General features: G+C 50.1%; 2 protein-coding genes and 1 long non-coding RNA gene across 4 annotated transcripts in view; 2 read left to right on the top strand and 1 right to left on the bottom strand.

The window, feature by feature from the left end:
- The window catches only part of cwc22 (CWC22 spliceosome associated protein), a 35,650-nt gene extending 23,115 nt beyond the window's left edge, over nt 1-12,535 (top strand). For both annotated transcript variants that reach the window (XM_077002325.1, XM_077002324.1), the window contains 6 exons: nt 4,595-4,672; nt 4,905-5,057; nt 5,267-5,394; nt 5,496-5,597; nt 5,828-6,003; nt 11,035-12,535. In XM_077002325.1, coding sequence (XP_076858440.1) covers nt 4,595-4,672; nt 4,905-5,057; nt 5,267-5,394; nt 5,496-5,597; nt 5,828-6,003; nt 11,035-12,134 — 1,737 coding nt within the window. In that variant the 3' untranslated portion in view covers nt 12,135-12,535. The remainder of the gene's footprint in view (nt 1-4,594; nt 4,673-4,904; nt 5,058-5,266; nt 5,395-5,495; nt 5,598-5,827; nt 6,004-11,034) is intronic.
- Nucleotides 12,536-12,555: 20 nt separating this feature from the next.
- LOC143512237 (uncharacterized) lies at nt 12,556-16,676 on the bottom strand. The gene is made up of 3 exons (XR_013130398.1): nt 16,301-16,676; nt 14,264-14,364; nt 12,556-12,687 (listed from the first exon to the last, which is right to left on the bottom strand). It is a non-coding gene; the product is annotated as an uncharacterized LOC143512237 (long non-coding RNA).
- The window catches only part of znf385b (zinc finger protein 385B), a 94,199-nt gene continuing 87,028 nt past the window's right edge, over nt 15,753-22,923 (top strand). Inside the window, 1 exon segment of the mRNA XM_077002326.1 lies at nt 15,753-15,943. The gene's annotated coding sequence lies outside the window, so the exon portion shown is untranslated.

Raw genomic sequence — 22,923 nt, 5'->3', positions numbered from 1 at the left:
ATTAGCGTGGCCTTAAGTGGAGAGGCAGACGGATAACTCCAGCGTTACGGAGCTCTTCCCTGGAAATCCACCTTCCTCCACCCTCGATCCGGGCTCACGCTGCTCCACCCACCCGCAGGGCGTGTAAGCCCACGTCGGCTCGGGAGGTTCTGGAGGTCCTGGAGCCGCCTGATGCAGCCGATGCGTGAGACGTGTTGGGAGTGAAGTTGCACTCTGTCACTCTGCAGGGTGAGGATCCGATAGGCTGGGTGTGTTCTCACCACCTAAGAGATTTTGCTTGTACTTTGCGCATGGTCTCTCTCTCTCTCTCTCTCTCTCTCTCTCTCTCTGATGGATGTGTCAGCAGGTGAATTATTGACTATTGTTGTTTGTGACGGCTCTTTCACTGTGAGAGATGAGGCGAGAACCGTGGGACTGGAAGACGTTATTAATAATGCAGCAGAGGTGGTGTGGTGGTGTATGGCGTGGCCCACCTGGGAGTGTGCTCAGCACGTTGCCGTTGGGGATGGACGCTGTGCTGTGGTTGAAGAGGCGGGGCTAGGCACCCTGCATGTTCTCATCTTCCCATCATGCATTTCTCACATTTTTGTCATAAAGTCAGTTTGTCCAGTTCAGCCACATCGAATTCTGCAAATGCTTATGAGTTCATGAAATTGTCAGAAAAGGCTGAGGTGAGCAGCTGTTTGTAGCTGGGTGTGCACTCAGGAGGGCTTCTGTGTGGAGTAGCCCAGGACTGCAGCTCCTCCAGGGGAGGAAACGCACCCAGAAGAAAGTCTTAAATAGAAAAAATGGAAAATATAGCCAGTTGTCCTTAATGGTGGATAAAAATGTGTGTGTGTGTGTGTGTGTGTGTGTGTGTGTGTGTGTGTGTGTGTGTGTGTGTGTGTGTGTGTATCAGCAGGTCAGTGTGGGGGTGAGTGAGTGTGTGTATGTGGGGGTGAGTGTGTGAGTGGTGGTCTTTGGGAGGTGCGTGTGTGTGAGTGGTGGTCTTTGGGAGGTGCGTGTGTGTGAGTGGTGGTCTTTGGGAGGTGCGTGTGTGTGAGTGGTGGTCTTTGGGAGGTGCGTGTGTGTGTGAGTGGTGGTGTTTGGGAGGTGCGTGTGTATGAGTGGTGGTGTTTGCGAGGTGCGTGTGTATGAGTGGTGGTGTTTGGGAGGTGCGTGTGTGTTAGGGGCGGTATTTGCGAGGTGCGTGTGTGTTAGGGGCGGTATTTGCGAGGTGCGTGTGTGTTTGAGGGGTGGTGTTTGCGAGGTGCGTGTGTGTTTGAGGGGTGATCTTTGGAAGGTGTGTGTGAGGGGTGGTGTTTGGGAGGTCTGTGTGTGAGGGGTGGTGTTTGGGAGGTGCCTGTGTGTGAGGGGTGGTGTTTGGGAGGTGCCTGTGTGTGAGGGGTGGTGTTTGGGAGGTGCCTGTGTGTGAGGGGTGGTGTTTGGGAGGTGCCTGTGTGTGAGGGGTGGTGTTTGGGAGGTGCCTGTGTGTGAGGGGTGGTGTTTGGGAGGTGCCTGTGTGTGAGGGGTGGTGTTTGGGAGGTGCCTGTGTGTGAGGGGTGGTGTTTGGGAGGTGCCTGTGTGTGAGGGGTGGTGTTTGGGAGGGGTGGTGTTTGGGAGGTGCGTGTGAGGGGTGGTGTTTGGGAGGTGCGTGTGGAGGTGCGTGTGAGGGGTGGTGTTTGGGAGGTGCGTGTGAGGGGTGGTGTTTGGGAGGTGCGTGTGGAGGTGCGTGTGAGGGGTGGTGTTTGGGAGGTGCGTGTGAGGGGTGGTGTTTGGGAGGTGCGTGTGAGGGGAGGTGCGTGTGAGGGATGGTGTTTGGGAGGTGCGTGTGAGGGGTGGTGTTTGGGAGGTGCGTGTGAGGGGTGGTGTTTGGGAGGTGCGGGTTGGACTTCATAACTGCGGTATTTCTGTTGGCAGCTTCAGTGGCTAAAACGCAACCTGCAGGACAAATATGGAAAATGTTTGATGTTTTTATGTGTTTTTGCTGCAGGGACGAGGGTGGAAAGATTCTTTCTGGGTTGGAGGGGCAGGATATTTAGGAGCTGTGAGCAGACGCAGGTGCTGATTTCCCATGGGGGGGGGGGGGTGTTGTGCAGTGTGCTGTTTGTCAGGGCAGGTGTTGACAGCGTTTCAGTGTGGTCCGTTGGAAGTGTGTGTAGCTGTCGCTGCATGGTTAGTGGAACCCGTACTGGTGGGTAGTGGAACCCGTACTGGTGGGGAGTGGAACCCGTACTGGTGGGGAGTGGAACCCGTACTGGTGGGGAGTGGGAGCTGTGTAGGAGCTGTGCTCCTAGTTCACTCTTACCCTGCTTCCTCGTTCCTCACGCCAAGCCGCCTTCCCCTCCCCCTAGTAGTCCCAGACTCCTCCCCCTAGTAGTCCCAGGCCCCTCCCCCTAGTAGTCCCAGGCTCCTCCCCCTAGTAGTCCCAGGCTCCTCCCCCTAGTAGTCCCAGGCTCCTCCCCCTAGTAGTCCCAGACTCTCTAAACATGCCTCAGGCAGGGTGGAAGTGGTGAAATCTAAAAAGGGATTAATGGGATGAAAGTTCCCCAGTGGATCAGTGTCACCTCCACTAAAGGTGCATCCATCATGGAGCAGTGTTGAGGCCAGGCCGAGTACTACTGCTGCAGATTGTGAATAAATACTGCAGGTGACGTATAGAAATGTAAACAACAGAGGAGGTGCTTTGCTTGCAATTTTAATGGCACACACATACACGCACACACACGCAATGCTTTCTGTGTTGGCTATTTCTGAGCGACAAGTGTATGTAATTAGTGTGTAATTCCTGCAGTAGCATCACTGGAAGGTGTGGTGGACACTCACTCTGACCTGCGCTTCGTTCCTGGAGTCTTGGTCGTCTTGGACTTCTTTCCTGAGTTTTCCAGATAGTCTATCATACTATAATACGTGCGGCGGTGTGCGAGGTAGAACTCCCTGACCACGCCATGACCCAACGTGTCCGTCCCGTAGTGACCGGGTTAGGCTCAGGTGCCCATGGAGGTTGGTGTGTGTCGGGGGGGGTCGGTTCAGTGGGCAGGTCAGAGGTCACAAAAAGAACGCAACTCCATCACTCAGGACTCACCACATTATCTCTATGGCACTGGCCTCATCATGCTGTGTAAAAGGGCCCCAACCTCACTACATGGGGGGGGGGGTGAACTCTAGTCCTCACTGACACCTTAATAGAGACTAATGGAACTGTGCTAAATCTTTTAAAAATGCATTTATGTATATATTTTTTGCACAGATGGTAGGTCATCCCTGGAATCATCCTGCACTGAGGGAATTGAGGGAATCTCTCCTCCACACACCACCTCCTCCTCTCCTTCTCTCTCTCTCTCCCTCACCTGCCCATAAATCTGTCTTTCACTGCAGTCTTTGTCCAGAGAGACGTTCTGTCAGGTAGCTGTCCATCACGGTGTCCTTCACCACATGACAGGGGCTGCAGTGGTGCCAGCTGGGTGGGTTACAGGTGCCAGAACCACTCTGGCCTTGCCTTTGAGGAAGCACTAAACAGGCAGAGGGAGGGGCGGGGCTTGGGGCCATGGGCGGGGCTTGGGGCCATGGGCGGGGCTGTTCCCTAAAGAGATTCGTCATTTTGGCTCAAGAAGGTTCTCATCTTTTGACCTGTCACGTTTTTCTGGTCTCAGCATTTCTGCGTTCTGTGATGGATGGAGCCATTAGGGCAGTTAATGAGTGAATCAGTTAATCAGTGTATCAGTTGTTTCCACGCAGAGTTAATGGCCCAGACAGGTATTCTTAGACAAGCTCAAGCATACAGTTAGCTGAGCAACCTGTGTGTGTGTGTGTGTGTTTGTGTTTGTGTGTGTGTGTGTGTGTGTGTGTGTGTGTGTGTGTGTGTGTGTGTGTGTGTGTGTGTGTGTGTTCTCTACTTTGACCTTTTCACTTGTCTTAAACAGTGAGTGTTCTGCCTGTCCTGCTATGATGGGCCCTCAGAACTCTGAGTGGGAGATTGTGATACAAGGTCAGCGCACAAAGTCCCACTATTCATGTCGGACCAGTCATGAGGAGGGGGGGGGGGGGGTGGAGTGAGAGAACGTGGCGGATGTAGAAGAGAGGGATGAGGAAAGAGGGTTTGGAAAAGGAGTGGGAGTGGGTGAAGTGGGCGGGGCAGGGAGATGGAGAGAGATGCCCCTGGGTTTGCTCCCTGTGTGGGATATACCTGCCCCATCAGTTCACCTGTCTGCCACATGTACTGAGGGAAGTCGCTCTGTAGACCAGCAGCGACCAGCGGGGGAAGCATCTCACAACAGCATCTCACAGTGGACACTCGGAGGCCGGGCGTACGAGGGTGGAGAGTGGAGAGGGTGTAGTGGTGCGGTCTCCAGGGTCATGCCTAAGGCCCCACAATGGCCCATTTCAGGGCTCCAGGGTCCTGCTCATACTGGTCAAGCCTACTGGGTCTCACGTGCATGAGCCTGTCTGGACCTTTGGACTGGGCTGAGTGCAGGGGCTCGATGTTGAGTGTGTGGGCTCTGTGTGGGCTCAGTGATGAGTGTGTGTGAGGGGACTGTGCTGAGTCAGGGTGTTGTGTGTGTGTGTGTGTGTGGTGGTACTGACGACACTAAGCTGGGTTTCTGTCTCCCTGCAGAAGGAGCTGTGTAACATGATCCTGGACTGCTGCGCTCAGCAGAGAACTTATGAGAAGTTTTTTGGACTCCTGGCAGGGGTGAGTCTCGCATCTGTCTCACTCAGCTCTCCTATTGCTCTCTGTCTCTTTTTTTCTGTCTCCTCTCCTTTTTCTGTCGGTTTGCTCTTTCAGTCTCTCTCTCACTCCGCTGTCTGTGTGCTCTCCCCGTCTCTCTCTCTGTCCTGTCCTTCACCTGTCCGTCCTGGACTGTGTTTTGATGTCTCTCTGGTCCATATCTCTGATCCTGGCTAAACTCTCCGTCTTTGTGCAGAGGTTCTGTCTGCTGAAGAAGGAGTATATGGAGAGCTTTGAGGCCATCTTCCAGGAGCAGTACGAGACCATCCACAGGCTGGAGACCAACAAACTTCGTAACGTGGCCCGCATGTTTGCACACCTCCTCTACACGGATTCCGTCCCCTGGAGCGTGAGTCGCTGTGAAGCCTGTTCTCTCGGGCAGAGTTTAGTCCTCACTAAGAAGCTTCTCGTGCACGGCTGGAAGTGTTAGCAGGCGCCCCCATGGAGTTGTTCAGTGTGTGTGCATCTTTGTGGGGTTGTTTTTTGTGTGTGTGTGTGTGTGTGTGTGCGTAATAGCCCCGCCTTGGAGACAAACTAATCGATTTTAATTCCTCCCAGGTCCTGGAGTGCATTAAAATGAGTGAGGAAACCACGACCTCATCCAGTCGCATCTTTGTGAAGATCCTCTTCCAGGAGCTGTGTGCTTCGCTGGGGCTGCCCAGGCTCAACGAGAGACTGAAGGACATGTGAGTGTCCTGCCCTGGACCCGAGTGTCCCGCCCTAGACTCCCTCATGTACATGGGTTTAAACCACCAGGTCCGAGCTCACACATTCTTTCCTCTCGCAGGACTCTGCAGCCTTTCTTCGAGGGCCTGTTTCCCCGTGACAACCCAAGGAACACGAGATTTGCCATCAATTTCTTCACCTCCATCGGCCTTGGTGGATTGACGTAAGAACACCTCCCGAGTCATAGCTTGACCAGGGGGACCAGGCGCTGTGGCCTCCTCTGTTGTGTGCTAACCCCCAACACCGTCACTTCTGTCTTCATCTCTCTCTCCCTCTCTCTCTCTCTCTCTCTCTCTCTCTCTCTCTCTCTCTCTCTCTCTCTCTCTCTCTCTCTCTCTCTCTCTCTCTCTCTCTCTCTCTTTCTCTTTCTCTCTCTCTCTCTCTCTCTCTCAGGGATGAGCTGAGAGAGCACCTCAAGAACGCTCCTAAAATGATCATGACTCAGAATCAGGATGTGGAGTCGTCGGACTCTTCATCGTCCTCATCCTCGGACTCCTCGTCTGACAGTGACAGCAGTGATTCCGACTCTTCCAGTGACTCGGACGACTCCAGTTCCTCCGGTTCCTCAGGTGTTCACGTCGGCGCAGACACAACGTTGTACTGTTGGGCATGATTGTAGACATCATGGTGTTTATATATAGTGACAGTGTGAGTAATGGAAGCACGTTTGGGGAGCATTTCCAGTACCCTGTGATGGCATGATGACAGTCTGTTCTTTCTTCTTTTTTTAATTGTTTTATTTATTGGATTAAGGTATAAAACCCATACAAACAAGATTAAACAAAAATACAATACAATAAGCAAAAGTAAAATAATATAATAAAAAAAATAAATCAATAAAATAATAATAAATAAAACATTTTAAATAATAATAAAAGAAAAACAAAACAGTAGTTAACAGTGTGTTGATTGTACATACTATTTAAACAGAGAGGGAAGCAGGAAGCAACAGCCCAGAGTGTATTGAAGCAGGTCACTTAAACTGGAACTAATTGGTATCTGAATGATCCTGGAGCTCCATATCATCTAGATGTTTCAAAAAGGGTCTCCATGCTTTATAATAATTCGCTATAGATCCTTTTAGGGTGTGGTTCATTCTTTCCAGCTTCATGAAGTACAGTACATCTTTTACCCAGTGTGTGTAGGAAGGAGGATATGGTTTCTTCCAATGTAACAGAGCAAGTCGCCTCGCTAAAAGAGTAAAAAAAGCTATCAAATTGGATTTGCATTTAGATAAGGTGTACATAGCTGGAAAGACACCAAACAGTGCAATGAGTGGAGAGGGAGCAGGGGGGTACTTGTAATATGTCTGAAAGTGAACTGGATATTGAGTTCTAAAATGTCTGTAGTAAAGGACAATTCCAAAACATATGGTATAAACTGGCCGGGGTTTGATGGCATCTATCACAGTTGGGGTCTATGTTGCTGTAAATTCTAGACAATCTAGCCTTGGTCCAGTACACTCTATGTAGAAGTTTACATTCTATTGCCCCATGTTTAGCACTCACAGAGGATGTATGAACCCGTGCTAATATTGCCTGCCAGGTCTCCTCCGGTATATCTTCCCCAAGATCTTGAGCCTAAAGTGTTTTAATTGTGTGGTCAGAGGGCTGGAGGGCAAAAATCTTGGTATAGAATATAGATACAACCAGTGCTTAATTTGTAAATCAAACGATGCCGGAACGCAAACAGCAGACAACATAAAATGTTAACGGATCGAGGCAGACAGTTACCGGAACGCACGCTTCAAAATTAAAGAGTTCCCGGATCCTGTTCCGGCAGGATCCGGCTCAAATTAAGCCCTGGATACAACCCCTTTCAGAGCAGTAGGGAAAGATGAAAAAAGTATGTCTAGGGGTGACTGAGCCGGTGGGTTTGGGAAGTTGGGAAATTTTTTCTTAACAAAGTCATGGACTTGCAGATAGCGAAAGAAGTGTGAACGAGGGAGTCTGAATACATCAGCAAGTTGTTGAAAAGAACCAAAAACTCCTTCTATGTATAGATCAGTAACTGATCTTGAGGCCGTGGTCATGCCAGATATTAAATGCTTTGTCTTGTAGGGAAGGAGGAAATGGTGGGTTTGCACAAAGTGGTGTGAATAGTGGAAGCGACTGTATGCCAAAATGATGCATAAACTGTATCCAAATCTTAACTGTAGACCTGAATAATATTTTTACTTGGTTTAGGTAACTGTACTGAGGAAGCTAAAAAAGAGGCTAATGAGATGGCAGCTAAAGATGCAGATTCGAGTGATAACCAGGCAGGCAGAGAGGCTAGGTTGTCTAAGTGCAGCCAGTACACAATAGGTTGAAAATTAGTGGCCCAATAGTAAAAGAGAAAGTTGGGCAGTGCCATGCCACCTAAGTGTTTGGGTTTTTGTAGAGCCGATTTCCGAAGCCTCGGGAGCTTTTTGTTCCAAACAAATTCGGAAATTATACTGTCATGGTTGGTAAAAAAAAAAAAAGATTTGGTAATGAAAATTGGAATGCATTGGAAGAAATATAGAAATCTAGGGAGTATATTCATTTTTATTACATGAATGCGCCCTGCTAATGATAAGGGTAGTGATGTCCAGCGTTGGAGGTCTTATTTGGTACGTGAAAACAGTGGGAGGAAGTTGTGTTTGAACAGTTTGTCAAACTTATTGGTGATAAATAACCCTAGATAGGTGAAGCCACGGTAGGAAATCCTGAGGGACAGCTGAGACATGATAAAGTGGCAAGCTGTAGGAGCAATTGGGAAAAGTTTAATTTGTAACCCGATATTTTCCTAAAGCCATCTAGGATTGCCCAGTCGTACGTAGGCCTGTCGCGATAATTACATTATCGACTTATCGTACGAATTTTTTTTTTTTTTTTTACCGCGTTCATTTTTGCTGATGTCGATAATTAGCCATTGGGTTTCCAGGCAAATTTGTTTACATGAGAATAAACCGCGACTACGTTAGATTTCAGAAATGCATGCAGTGCTGCTCTCTCGCACCCCCTCTCATTATTTAATGGTTGTTTATTTTCATGAAGTCTTAACGTCTTCACGTTCTCTCATGTTTCGTCCTGGAATTACAAGAGGCTCGTATTTGTTAACGTAATACAAGAGAACTGTTCAGTCAGACAGATATTTGTTGTGAAATGAAGTAGTTATAATTTTAAGCATTTTCAAATACTTTAGCCTAAATTCTAGCACTTTTCAAACCTGAAACACAAAGCAACATTAAAATTTGTCAGGTAAATGTTCCTTCCCCTGTTTTTGAGGGGTGTTTCTTTATACTACCACATATCGTTTCGGAGAACACTGCAAAGAATGTGACGAGTATAAATGCTTCCCCCGTTCGCGGAGGTTCGCGAGGTGTGCGGAGTCGCGCGCTACGGTCACTATAATAAACAACCATTAAATAATGTGATAAAAAGCGAATCATTTCGAGTCCTATTAGCCTCGAATACGTTCGCGAGCTAACACATCTCCACCTGTGTGTGTGGAGGCATCGTTATTGATGCATACGCTCTCCGTGTACTGCACTCATTTCCTAACCGGTAGGTGTCACTCTCTGACCACAGATTTGTCTTCCCTTAAGGGGGGAGGGGGGTATGAGAGTAGCACTGCGGGCCTTTCTGAAATCTAACGTAGTTGCGGTTTATTCTCATGTAAACAAATGTGCGCAGAAACCCAATGGCCAATTATCGACATCAGCAAAAATGAACGCGGTAAAAAAAAATTATCGTACGATAAGTCGATAATGTAATTATCGCGACAGGCCTAGATGCTAGTCTTCATTTCTTCACGCACAGCAGAAATTTCAGCCTTCAAATTTGTCGCCATTACATCAATTTTTGTACAAATGTCCTCTTTGAGGGCAGTGATGGCGTTCGTGAAGGCAGCGAAGCTCAGTTGCTCGGAGTCTGTGCTAGCTGTTGTTTAGGTTAGCGGCCATTTCGGACGAAGACTTTCCCCTTCTGGTCCGAACAGTAGACATTTTTGCTCATAATGACTGGGTTTTAGACAGTGTAGTAGCTGCTAAAAAGTAGCAGAAGTTTACAATAAAGTCCATTTTGAAAAAGGTATAGTTAGGCATACCAGTTTAAAGAAATTTGTCACGACCGCTTGGAGCTACACGCAAACGTGGCCAAAGCGATCCATGTCCAACCGGAACAGAGGTGTCAATTCCAGGTTCAGAAAGTAAAAGTCCTCACCAGGATTTTGCTCAAGCTTGCTAGATTTTCTAATTAGTGCAATCCAGGTACAATTAGTGGAATCAACACAATCCAGGAAGCCTGAGCAAAATCCTGGTGAGGACTTTTACTTTCTGAACCTGGAATTGACACCTCTGAACCGGAAGCCCCCTGTTATTCTGTTCTGTTCAAAACAATGAAGCTGTAAAATCACACTAGCCCCTCCTTCAGTTATAGCTCCTCCCACATGACCTTAGCTCCACCCACTGTACACTAGAGTTGGGTATTCAGTCAACACTGAAGTCCACAGTGAAGAGGTCTCCAGCATGGACAAGGTGCCTGTGTTAGAAGGTTGAGTCTGTAGAAGGCTGCCCTGCTGTGCTGCTGTCCTGCTGTGGTGCAGGGTTTGGCCAGTGAGCTCAGACAGGATCTGATACGGGTGAATAGCAGTGGAGTGATTGTGTGTGTGTGCTTGAGTGAACTTAGGCAAATCGAATATGACTCGTACAGCTGAATTGTGGGTCAGCTGCAGGGGTCTAGTGGTCTGCCTGATCAGTGTTTAGGACAGGCTGTGCTATTCCACTTTGTCCAGTGGGTCAGTGGAGGTTTGGGGGCTCTTCTCCTAAATCTGTGTGCAGACCTACCCGGGATGTCCCTCTGGGAGAGCAGATGTCCCGGGGGGGAGGGGGCGTTTCAGCAGCTGTGGTGCTACACTGGTTGTCTCTTCATGCTCGTTAATGACGTGCTGATCTTAGAATGGACGTGAGATCACACATGTTCCCTCCTGCCCAACACGCATAACAAACACCCATGAAATTTGATTCTAGAGTGTACAATACAGTGCCAGTTCCTCACGAGCTTTCTCATATTCTCACACACTCTCTCTCTCTCTCTCACACACACACACACACATTCTCACACAGACACAGTTTCAGGCTCCCAGACTCACTCCACAGCCCTTTTGTGTATGTATCTCACTCCTGCTTGAAAGAGCAGCCCTGCACGCGCCTCACTGGGCCGTGTGACTGCCTGCTTTCCTCAGCACATGGCAACAGAAGCTTGAATGTTGAAATGTTCTGTGCATGAATGCATTTACTGTGACATGGATGTCGGCTGTTTTAGGAGTTGGTAGGCACGCTGAAGAGAACAGTGTTCTTCGGCCTGTTCTCTCTCTCTCTCTCTCTCTCTCTCTTTCTCTCTCTCTCTCTCTCACACACACACACACACACACACACACACACACACTCAGCCTGAAATGGGTTTCTTTCATGTGCTAAATCCAAACAGTCACTGAATAACCTCCATTTTCTACCACTGGGTGACACTTCTCTCCAATGGCCGAATGTCTTTATCTGTTTATTTCTTTCTTTCTTGTCCTCACCCTTCAGAAGTCCCTGAGCTCTAACAGATGTGTGTGTCCCCGTTTCTCCGCAGATTCAGATGCGGGTGGGAGGCGTAAGAAGGCGTCCCAACGCGGGAGGTCTGAGCAGGAGAAGCGGTCCAGACGCAGGTCTACTCCGGAGGAAGAGCGTCCCAGCCGGAGACGCGAGGGCCGGGGAATGCCAGACGATGGGCCCAGAGAGTTGCACCGGCACGACCAGGAAGACAGATCGCCCCCAGCACGTGAGCGTGTGCCTGATGGCCGGGAGCGTGCACGAAAGGACTCGCCCGTCGGCCGGGAGCGTGCACGAAAGGACTCGCCCGTCGGCCGGGAGCGTGCACGAAAGGACTCGCCCGTCGGCCGGGAGCGTGCACGAAAGGACTCGCCCGTCGGCCGGGAGCGTGCACGAAAGGACTCGCCCGTCGGCCGGGAGCGTGCACGAAAGGACTCGCCAGTCGGCCGGGAGCGTGCACGAAAGGACTCGCCAGTCGGCCGGGAGCGTGCACGAAAGGACTCGCCAGTCGGCCGGGAGCGTGCACGAAAGGACTCGCCAGTCGGCCGGGAGCGTGCACGAAAGGACTCGCCAGTCGGCCGGGAGCGTGCACGAAAGGACTCGCCAGTCGGCCGGGAGCGTGCACGAAAGGACTCGCCAGACGGCCGGGAGCGTGCACGAAAGGACTCGCCCGTCGGCCGGGAGCGTGCACGAAAGGACTCGCCCGTCGGCCGGGAGCGTGCACGTAAGGACTCGCCCGATGACCAAGAGAGCGCACGAAAGGACTGGCTTTCTGAGCGAGCGCGAAAGGACTCACCGGAAGAGCGCGAGCGCGGAGATCCCGAGCGCAGAGGACACGGGGACCAGCAGCACCAGAGGCGCGAGGACGAAGACACGCGCAGACACAAGGACAGCAGCAAACACAACTCCCAGGTGGACAGGGACCGAGAGCGGGACAGAGACGACCGGCGCGGCAGAGACAAAGAGCCTTCACGCAGGAGCAGGGAGAGGTCAAAGTCACGCGACAAGAGCCGCAAGGAGACAGGCTCCCGGGACTCGTACAGGAACGGGGTGGGGAGGGAGGACAAGGAGAACAGATATAAGGAGTCCAGGAGCAGAGAGGAGAGACAGGGTGAGAGCTCGCCCAGGAGACGAAGATAGAGGACAGGAGAAGACAGGAGGAGTCAGAGTCATCGCAGTAACCTTCCAGAACACCATCTCACACCTTCTGGAACTGTGAACTGTGTCACTGAGGCTCCAGATCAAGATCATTATTATTTTTTGCTTCTTTCTCCGGTGTTGCTATACAAAAAGGGCCTTAGGGAAATGTTTTAGGTGGGGGGGCTGGGGGGTCAGGAGATGAGACAGAGGTAGTGACTATAAGCCCCGTCTGCAAGGTGATGACCACACAAATTTACACAGGACTGTGAGAAACTTAACTCAGCTAAGGGTTTATATCATGGAGGAGATTTTGTATTTTTCAGAACATATTTCCCCAAACTTTGATTATTTGGTGTTTATAAAATGAAACAATTGATTAAACAAATGACACTTGTGTTTAACTTAAATCATGCAGTGTATTTATTTATTGATATGTTTCGTGATGCAGAAGGACGAGGTTTGGACGGTGAGGAGTATTTGGCATGTGACGTGGTGAGGTCACCGGCAGAGCCACCGTAGCCGGGTGTTCCTCCTCCTCTTCATCCTCCTCCTCCTGGTGGAACAGACCATACTGTTAACACCATCATGAGGCTTGTTGGGTGGAATTCTAATATCCACTCTAAAATGTCAGTCACACATCCCAGGATTACAGATCATTAGTGCTCATCACTGAGTGTTTTCAAATTCTTCCTGGCTAAAATGGGTCTCGCAAGTACATAGCATATCCTGAGCAGCCAGATGGGTCCCGAACCCTTCACCAGGACGCTTGTACCCGCGTCACTACTTCTCATCCATACCAGTTCTCATGCAGTTAGCAAAGCACTCACTGAAACAGCATCTGCACACAGCAAAGTCTGCAGGCATTTGTCCTTCTTAAATGTACTCTCACTTTCACAGAACAATAAATAATCTAGAGAACACCACAGAGCACTCCCACTGCTGCCATCTAAACACCACAGAGCACTCCCACTGCTGCCATCTAAACACCACAGAGCACTCCCACTACTGCCATCTAAACACCACAGAGCACTCCCACTGCTGCCAACTAAACGCCCAGAACACTCCCACTGCTGCCATCTAAACACCACAGAGCACTCCCACTGCTGCCATCTAAACACCACAGAGCACTCCCACTACTGCCATCTAAACACCACAGAGCACTCCCACTGATGCCATCTAAACGCCCAGAACACTCCCACTGCTGCCATCTAAACACCACAGAGCACTCCCACTGCTGCCATCTAAACGCCCAGAACACTCCCACTGCTGCCATCTAAACACCACAGAGCACTCCCACTGCTGCCATCTAAATGCCCAGAACACTCCCACTGCTGCCATCTGAACACCACAGAGCACTCCCACTACTGCCATCTAAACGCCCAGAACACTCCCACTGCTGCCATCTAAACGCCCAGAACACTCCCACTACTGCCATCTAAACGCCCAGAACACTCCCACTACTGCCATCTAAACGCCCAGAACACTCCCACTGCTGCCCAACTGTAAATGTCTACATTGCTGTGACACGTCTGGCCTGCAGATTACTGCAGCGGTATTTCTGCTTTAATAAAGACCTTCTGTCCAGAGATGAATGGCACTCCATGTGAATGCTCAACCCAGAAAGAGACCCTGCTGCCTTTGTAACCGTGTGACTGGCTGTTAGTGCTGCTGTGGGATCGAGGAGCAGTGAACTCCCATGAAGATCAGACTGGCCACGTTCTCCACAGTGCCATGTGTCAACAGGATGGACATGAGACGCTCTCCCCTCCCTGTCCCCACTGAAATGATGAAGAATAATACTTTCTCAGGTGAGCCTAGCCCATTGATGTTCAATGACCTCTGGGTCCACGTGTGTTTAAATGCCTTGGTCATTCTCTGTCCTCACGGAGAAGCGAGTTGTGCTGTCTAGAGAGTAACGGTGAGAACAAGAGGCACTCTGCTCTCCACGCTGATGGAGTCCACTGGTTCACCTAAAGGGAACAGCTTCTGCACCGTCAGTCAAGCGATAGAAGGTGAGGGACTTGGTGAATGTCTCCGTTGGCATAGACAGCGACGTCTAACTGAACATTGTGCTCCAGCCCCAAGAGACAGGAGTCTGGCCTAACCCTAGCTCCTGCCTTGACACGCACCTGTGAGTGGAAGACGTGGGACGTCTGGCCTGTTTGCTCTCTGTTTTCTCCGTCTGAATCCATTTCTTTGGCCATGAAGCAAGCGCACTGGGCAGGAGATGCTGCAAAATGATGCAGACATTAATGTCCAGAAAGTCATCTGATGGTTTCTGTTGTATAACTGTCCACAACGCTATTGATGTTTTATAGTTTAATCACAGTTACTGACAGTACTGTTTATGACCTCGCCACTGGTCATGTGGTTAACTGGAGGTCGTGATCCCCAGTGTTGTAATAATTGGTCAAATCAAGTTACATTTAACGTTTTGCTTGCATAACCATCAATTCTAAATGTGGCAAATCGTGTTGAAAGGTAATGAGCTCTTTCAGCGGCTTGGGATTAGAACCGCGCGGGCGACACGAGGCCAGGGCGCGTGCACGCCATCTTTCCAGCCCGTGGCGCTCTCACGGGAGACTCCGAAGATTCTCGCGATCTGCTTTGTGCTCCGATAATGACGCCATCCATCACCACTATCCGTTAGCGGGATTTTGGATCGGCCGTGGGCCACAGGGAGAACTGATTTACATCTCGCTCCTGTGAGCCGCCTCCAAACGCCAGAAGTATTGCTCTGCGGAAAACGCACGCGCTCCAAGTTTACGTCTGCTGCTCCGGAGAGGCGCGCACGCGCCAGCGTTCCGTGGAAGAGTGGAATGGATTCATTCGAATGGGTGAAATCTTTTACCACCATCGCCACATAAACTCAGACGAAGGGTGGAGCTCCGTGTGGGTGGTTCTCTGAAAGCCTGTGTTTAGATTCTAAAATAGCTTTAGTAGATGATCCGCAGAGTAGCGTGCAATTAAGAGGACGCGCCGTGGAAGTGTCCGGCCGCAACGGACACCGTAAACATCCCGCCGAGCGCCCTACGCACCCGATTTCAGCTCTGGCAAAACAGTCATTTTACTTGGAAGGAAATAAGCTGTATAACTTAAAAACAAATAAAACACACGTTAATCGCTGTCTGGGGATTAGCGCGCAGATTGTATGGGAGTTGACGTTTTCTTTTCATTTTCCTTCTGTTTACTTGGATCGTATCAGAACTGTGATGTGTCTTTCCCCCTCCACCCTTCCGCACCCCCGTACCCCACCCACCCCCACCCCCACCCCCTGAACACGTCAAATACACGTTCATTTCATCACTCTACACCCAAAACACCAATTTCTTCAGACTGCCGAGGCTCTCTGTTCACCTCCGTTTCTTTTACGCTTTTATGTTTTATGAGACAGATTCTCAATCATAGAAGAATAAATTACAATTACATATCTGTTGAAAAGTGCAAGGAGTAAGCAAATGTTTTGAATGCATTAAATTAAAATCAATCATTCAAATGGGTCCAAACTGAGGAGTGACTGAGCGCCGAAAACAGCGCACGCGGTACACTAGCCTGTGTGCGTGCAGGTAGCGCTGCGCTCGAGGCCCGGGCACGAGCGTGCGTGCAGGTAGCGCTGCGCTCGAGGCACGGGCACGAGCGTGCGTGCAGGTAGCGCTGCGCCCGAGGCCCGGGCACGAGCGCGCGTGCAGATTCCCAAGACTACAGGAGCGCTGCACATCGCTGGGAAACATTGAGGAGCAAACCTTCGCGGAGCGTCCAACCTGCTGCAGAGGATAGCAAGTGCTTCAACTTTACTGGTTCGTTGGGAGGTTAGTGGCTATTGCAGATCTCACAATAGCATCAAGTTAAAGGAGACTCCGATATTTTTACGTTTGATTAGTTTTCTTATAGCCGTTATGAGCAGCATTGGTGCGACTGGTTGACTAATGAGATGATGCAGCGCGTCGGTGGAGCGATAATAGTGGAACTTAATGGGGAAACGTTACATTTTGATATGGCGTTAGTAGACGTTAGTAGAATCCCGTATTAAAGTTAAAACATTGCTGAATTTCTGTCATAACTTGTGCTACCGAAACAGTGCAGATGCAGTTTCGGTAATAATACGACTGGTTTGTTTGCTTTAAGAGTAGTTTAATTATTTTAATCGCTTAACAAGCGCTCCCCACCTGCGGGAGAAGATGCCGCGTCTCAACGTTTCACGGTCCGTCACCGATGAGATTCTCCGTTTAATTCTTTCTCTTCGGTTTGGTTTGGCGAGCAAAAATGCATCACGCTGGAAGGCACGGCGTTGTTTCATGAGTCTTCAGGTTTCGGAACCGAGCCGGAACTAAACTTCACCACACTGATTCACGTTATCGAGAAGCACTTTTTATTTAGTATTATAGACTGTTCGGTTCGCTGAGCCCCGTCACGACATCCTCACGCCAGGAGCTCCCAGTACCGCTACTTTCTGTTTGTCTACACACAGCGGTGTCCTTTACTAAAGTCCATACTGACTATAAGCTTGTAGGTCGCCGTACTGCACGTAAACGATTCCGTGATTTTGTTTTGATTATTAACTCAGCGAAAAAAATAATACTAAATCACACTGAGGGGAATACAGCACTTGTCCTGTTGACGGGTGAATGTATTTGTCATGTCAGAATCATACACCTGAGTCTTTTTGATTGGATTTAATTTAATTAATATTAATTAATATTTGATGGGAATTAATTAATGTGATATTTGGATATATGGTGGGCAGTAGTGCTCCTTCATTGTGACAGCAAACATCTTCAGAGGGAGAAAATTCTCCGAATGATGGAAATAAGTGTTGACACGGAAGCACGAGCCACTGCGCGCGAGCTTGTGTTTCCGCGCGGGGCCGGATGGAGGTTGACTTCACTTAAGATGATGGAGGTTGACTTCACTTAAGATGATGGAGGTTGACTTCACTTAAGATGATGGAGGTTGACTTCACTTAAGATGATGGAGGTTGACTTCACATCAGATGATGGAGGTTGACTTCACATCAGATGATGGAGGTTGACTTCAGATGATGGAGGTTGACCTCACTTCAGATGTGTATAGATAGATTTAGATGTGAATAGATAGAATGTTTTGCTCTTTTAGGAACGACTTGTCAATAATCAAACACATTTATTTTCATTTTGTATCGTAAATAAGTTAGTTAGCAGTGGTAGACGGCAATACAAATAGTGTTTTTGAATTATCATGGTTGCGTGTTGCGATACGTATATGGATTTGAAGGAACTCTAATGTGTCTCGTTCAAAAACTTACAGGAAAGTCTTCGGTTCTGTTTTCACCTATATGACATATCACGTGTCTTTAGTATCGTATTTAGTATATATTTTTTACATGTATCACAGATTAGATCGGACCCATGGCAACTGTACAAACGATTTTGTTTCTTGAGAGTAAAATATTGTCAGTGCCCTTCACAGTGACCTCATCGCTCTTGACGAGAGTGACTGCGACATCTCAGCGATTCTTATGACAATATCGCGAGTCCCTGAGCACCTGAGCACCGCTCGGCCCGTCACGTGCGCCTCTACTGCGCTGTTCTCATGCATTAATAAATGGAGCTGTGCAAGCCAAAAGTGCATACAGACAAAGCTGTGGAATCCCCGGAGAAAACACAAGATGTCCCGTGCGCCTGGCGGATAGTTAAAACCCAGTTGTTTATTATGCAGATGTAGAGTGTAATCCAGAGAAACCACGCGCGGGATGTTTTACTGTTTTCAGTTGCTGGGTCTCACATCAAAGCAGCACCGCGAGGCCCTTTGGAAAGAAATGCGTTCACACAGTAGCGTTCCTCCGAGAGCTTTGGCGTGCTGCTACTTAACAAAGTAATGATAACCTTATCTTTTAAAAATAATTAAATGAACTCCAAGTCTTCTTTGGTATGAGTGTGATTTGTAATTATGAATTCGGCGCGAGGCCTCGGAGAACAGCTTTAACACAAGTGCTGGTTTGAACCAGGTTTTTTTTTCCGTATCTCGCGTGGTGTCTCTGCCTCCCCAGTTTGGATCATTTAGGTGGTTATCAGAGTTACATTTCCTCCATGATTTTTTCCAATGAGCATGGCTTCATGTGTTCTTGCTGAGCAGAGAGTTCCAGGCTGTGCCCAGCTGTGCCAGTGTGTAATCTCATTTGGTGTGTGGATACTGGTGTGTTCTCGGGCTACCGTGGTCGAGGCAGATGTTGGCGCCAGGACAGGAGCTCCTGGTGGAACTGGGACACATTGTTTTCTCATGCTGCCTGATTTATACAAGGGCTCTGGAACAGTACTGGGCTTTTATTGGGAAGGGCTGAAGTTAAACGGAATTGTGGCAGAGCAAGCGAAACTCAAAATAAACCAGGAACGAAAGCGTTTATGAACACTCCACTGTCAGGGAGGGGCTCAGATGGGACGCAGGCGTTGTGGTCGACTCGTGAGGCTGGCAGTCAGAGGCATATTACTCACTTGTAGTGGTGATGATCTAGAGCACATCTCTACTCCAGGTGCAGAGAGGTGCATGCTAGCGGCCCGATCTGCTACAGACTCCCCCGTGGAACTGAGGTGACTGAGGACTGGTGTGTTGGCACTGTTGTTTGGTGATATCTACAATGGCTCTGCCTTTGTGGAGTTGAACTACAACCCTATGATTCGAGGAAAGTGTGGGAAGTGTTCTCATGGAGACGGGAGACGCATCGCTTTTTGAGGTGTGTCCTTAGCACAGTGACAGCGTTGCTGTTCGCACGTCATCTGTGGTGTTCTCCAGATGCACGTGGTCAGTGGAGCAGCAGATCCTGCAGGTCATGTCACCTGACCTCCATGCTGGTGACTGAGGATGAGGAAAGAGCTGACCAATAACATGGGATCCCCCTCCCTCAAAACCTGAACAACCTTCCCCTGAACACCGCAGTGAGACACCTCCTTCCCCTGAACGGGGCAGCGAGACACCTCCTTCCCCTGAACGGGGCAGCGAGACGCCTCCTTCCCCTGAACGGGGCAGCGAGACGCCTCCTTCCCCTGAACGGGGCAGCGAGACGCCTCCTTCCCCTGAACGGGGCAGCGAGACGCCTCCTTCCCCTGAACGGGGCAGCGAGACGCCTCCTTCCCCTGAACGGGGCAGCGAGACGCCTCCTTCCCCTGAACGGGGCAGCGAGACGCCTCCTTCCCCTGAACGGGGCAGCGAGACGCCTCCTTCCCCTGAACGGGGCAGCGAGACGCCTCCTTCCCCTGAACGGGGCAGCGGGACGCCTCCTTCCCCTGAACGGGGCAGCGGGACGCCTCCTTCCCCTGAAGGCGGCAGCGGGACGCCTCCTTCCCCTGAAGGCGGCAGCGGGACGCCTCCTTCCCCTGAAGGCGGCAGCGGGACGCCTCCTTCCCCTGAAGGCGGCAGCGGGACGCCTCCTTCCCCTGAAGGCGGCAGCGGGACGCCTCCTTCCCCTGAAGGCGGCAGCGAGACGCCTCCTTCCCCTGAAGGCCGCAGCGAGACGCCTCCTTCCCCTGAAGGCCGCAGCGAGACGCCTCCTTCCCCTGAAGGCCGCAGCGAGACACCTCCTTCCCTTGCACCAGCAGAGCTGGGGGTCTAAGGTTCATCCCACTGAGAGCATGTGGGGTCCAGGACCTGCGTCACACGGGGTCGGGGAAAAATTCCTGCCAAGTGTGCGCTGTGACCCTGACTCATGATGGTCTTTATATGAGATGGCATCAATCATCAAAGGCTGGGAGAAATTAGGAGTAATGTGTGAAATATTCTCAGAGCTCAAACCTCACAGAGTGGCGAGTGACCCAGGGTCAGTTTTTCCCTTTGATATCCTGATGAATTCTGTTTCACAGATGGGAGATACGTCAGTGCTATTTCTATCAGATACCCAGCATGTACACACACTCAACTCTTGTCGCCCATGTGTGAATTGAATTGCAGGAACATGTTAGTATATATGCTGGTCTGCGTCTAGATTTTACGGTGATTTCTGGTAATTTTACTCGAATGGTTTATGAAAACAGCTTCAAAACTAAGTTAATAGTTAATAATCCAGTTAATAATCAGGAGTGAAATGGCCTAGATCATGACTAGATCAATCAGGGCAAAATGTTTTGAAAAGTTTCCATCAACCTTTGATGGAAAAATCAGCACAAGTCAGATTGCACTGTGATTCTTGAACACGACCCGGGCTGCCATGACTTCCGTAATCATGCCTGGATTCAGCATGGCTTCATTTAAACCCAGACTGGATGTGTAACTGCACAGTGACAGTTGTGTTCTGTTGCGTTCCGAGTCCCACAGTTCAGCTATGCAGCTGTGTGACTCCTTTGAACGACAGTTTTGTATTTGAAACCTTTCTCCTCCTGCGCAAGGTGTGATATAGGCTGGGATTCAAGACGTTGATCACTGCACTGCGTTCGATTCAAGGCTCCTGTCCCTGGAGATGCAGGTATAGGTGCACTAAACAGATCAAATTACCTGCTGCTTCTTCTCTTTGTGCTAAATATTGCACAAGCTGCTCATATTCACTTTAGAAACGCTCACCTCAACCAGGACTGTATGTTCATGTCTAAATACAGAGGCGTCTTTACACGATATATTTAGCGATTTAGTTGTCGGTCTTCTTCCTTGAAGTGCCCGGAGAATCATGCGGGACCTTGTGGTACCCTTAGTGTCCTTTCCTGGTCCTGCATGGCATGAAGGACTCAGAGCTGGTGTCTCAGCTGCATGTGTGTAAGACACTGTGTGGGGTAGTGTAGCCCCTGACCTCTCTCGACACTGTGTGGGGTAGTGTAGCCCCTGACCTCTCTCGACACTGTGTGGGGTAGTGTAGCCCCTGACCTCTCTCGACACTGTGTGGGGTAGTGTAGCCCCTGACCTCTCTCGACACTGTGTGGGGTAGTGTAGCCCCTGACCTCTCTCGGAGCTGGTGTGAGGCTGTGTGTGTGTAAGAGGTGCTGTGTGTGGTAGTGTAGCCACTATCCTCTCTCGGAGCTGGTGTCTCTGTGCTGCGTGTGTGTGAGAGGTGCTGTGTGTGTGGTAGTGTAGCCCCTGTCCTATCTCAGAGCTGGTGTCTCTGTGCTGTGTGTGTTAGATGTGCTGTGTGTGGAGTCCTATCTCAGAGCTGGTGTCTCTGTGCTGTGTGTGTGTGAGACGCTGTGTGTGGAGTCCTCACTCAGAGCTGGTGTGTCTGTGCTGTGTGTGTGTGTGTGTGTGTGTGAGAGACTCTGTGTGTGGTGGTGTAGCCAATATCCTCTCTCTGAGCTGGTGTCTCTGTGCTGTGTGTGTGTGTGTGTGTGTGAGACTCTGTGTGTGGTGGTGTAGCCAATATCCTCTCTCTGAGCTGGTGTCTCTGTGCTGCGTGTGTGTGAGAGGTGCTGTTTGCTGTAGTGTAGCCCCTGTTCTATCTCGGAGCTGGTGTCTCTGTGCTGTGTGTGTGTGTGTGTGTGTGTGTGAGGCGCTGTGTGAGGAGTCCTCACTCGGAGCTGGTGTCTCTGTGCTGTGTGTGTGTGTCTGTGCTGTGTGTGTGTGAGGCGCTGTGTGAGGAGTCCTCACTCAGAGCTGGTGTGTCTGTGCTCTGTGTGTGTGTGTGTGTGTGTGTGTGTGTGTGTGAGAGACTCTGTGTGTGGTGGTGTAGCCAATATCCTCTCTCTGAGCTGGTGTCTCTGTGCTGCGTGTGTGTAAGAGGTGCTGTTTGCTGTAGTGTAGCCCCTGTTCTATCTCGGAGCTGGTGTCTCTGTGCTGTGTGTGTGTGTGTGTGTGTGTGTGTGTGTGTGTGTGTGTGAGGCGCTGTGTGAGGAGTCCTCACTCGGAGCTGGTGTCTCTGTGCTGTGTGTGTGTGTGTGTGTGTGTGTGTCTGTGCTGTGTGTGTGTGAGGCGCTGTGTGAGGAGTCCTCACTCAGAGCTGGTGTCTCTGTGCTGTGTGTGTGTGTGTGTGTGAGGCGCTGTGTGAGGAGTCCTCACTCGGAGCTGGTGTCTCTGTGCTGTGTGTGTGTGTGTGTGAGGCGCTGTGTGAGGAGTCCTCACTCGGAGCTGGTGTCTCTGTGCTGTGTGTGTGTGTGTGAGGTGCTGTGTGAGGAGTCCTCACTCGGAGCTGGTGTCTCTGTGCTGTGTGTGTGTGTGTGTGTGAGGCGCTGTGTGAGGAGTCCTCACTCGGAGCTGGTGCGAGGCTGCACAGGTGAGTGCTTATTGGTCTCATTGTGTCTGCTGTGATTTATGGTCCTCACGGTGATGTGTGAAAGTGATCTATGAGACGATGCCGCAGCAGCTCAGTGTGGCTCGTGTGCACCTGTGACTTTAGTGCAAATTTTAAAATATTTTTTAGGGAAATTAATTGTATTATCCACAGGCTGGTGTGGAAACATCATCAGTAACAGATAAGCTCTGTGCGTTCAGGTCTAAATAAAGTGTGTGCATTTTCATAGGTGTTGACACGCAGCGCTGAGACACACACAGACGTGCACAAGGTCGGGCCTGCATGTGAGAAACGTCTAATTCAGTGTCCCGTTCGTTCCTCCTCTTCTTTGTCATCAAGTTTTTCTTCTTGCCTTTATCCTTCTCTCTCCTGGATAAAATTAGTACCAAAGTCATGAGGTTATTCGAACAACCTTTAAAACTCACTTGATTGTCAAGGTCACCGCTGGGATTGAGTGACGTGCTATTTGCATGGCTTAATTAACGTCATGTCTAAATGCACGAATTAGCATGTGTGTGTGTTGGACTGCAGCCCCGTGTGTGTGTGTGTGTGTGTGTGTGTGTGTGTGTGTGTGTGCGGACACCGTCACAACGCCGGCGGCCGCTCCAACTTTGC

The sequence above is a fragment of the Brachyhypopomus gauderio genome, chromosome 4 (assembly GCF_052324685.1).
Source record: "Brachyhypopomus gauderio isolate BG-103 chromosome 4, BGAUD_0.2, whole genome shotgun sequence".
NCBI classification, from domain to species: Eukaryota; Metazoa; Chordata; class Actinopteri; order Gymnotiformes; family Hypopomidae; genus Brachyhypopomus; species Brachyhypopomus gauderio.
This window is presented reverse-complemented; position numbering and strand designations above follow the sequence as displayed.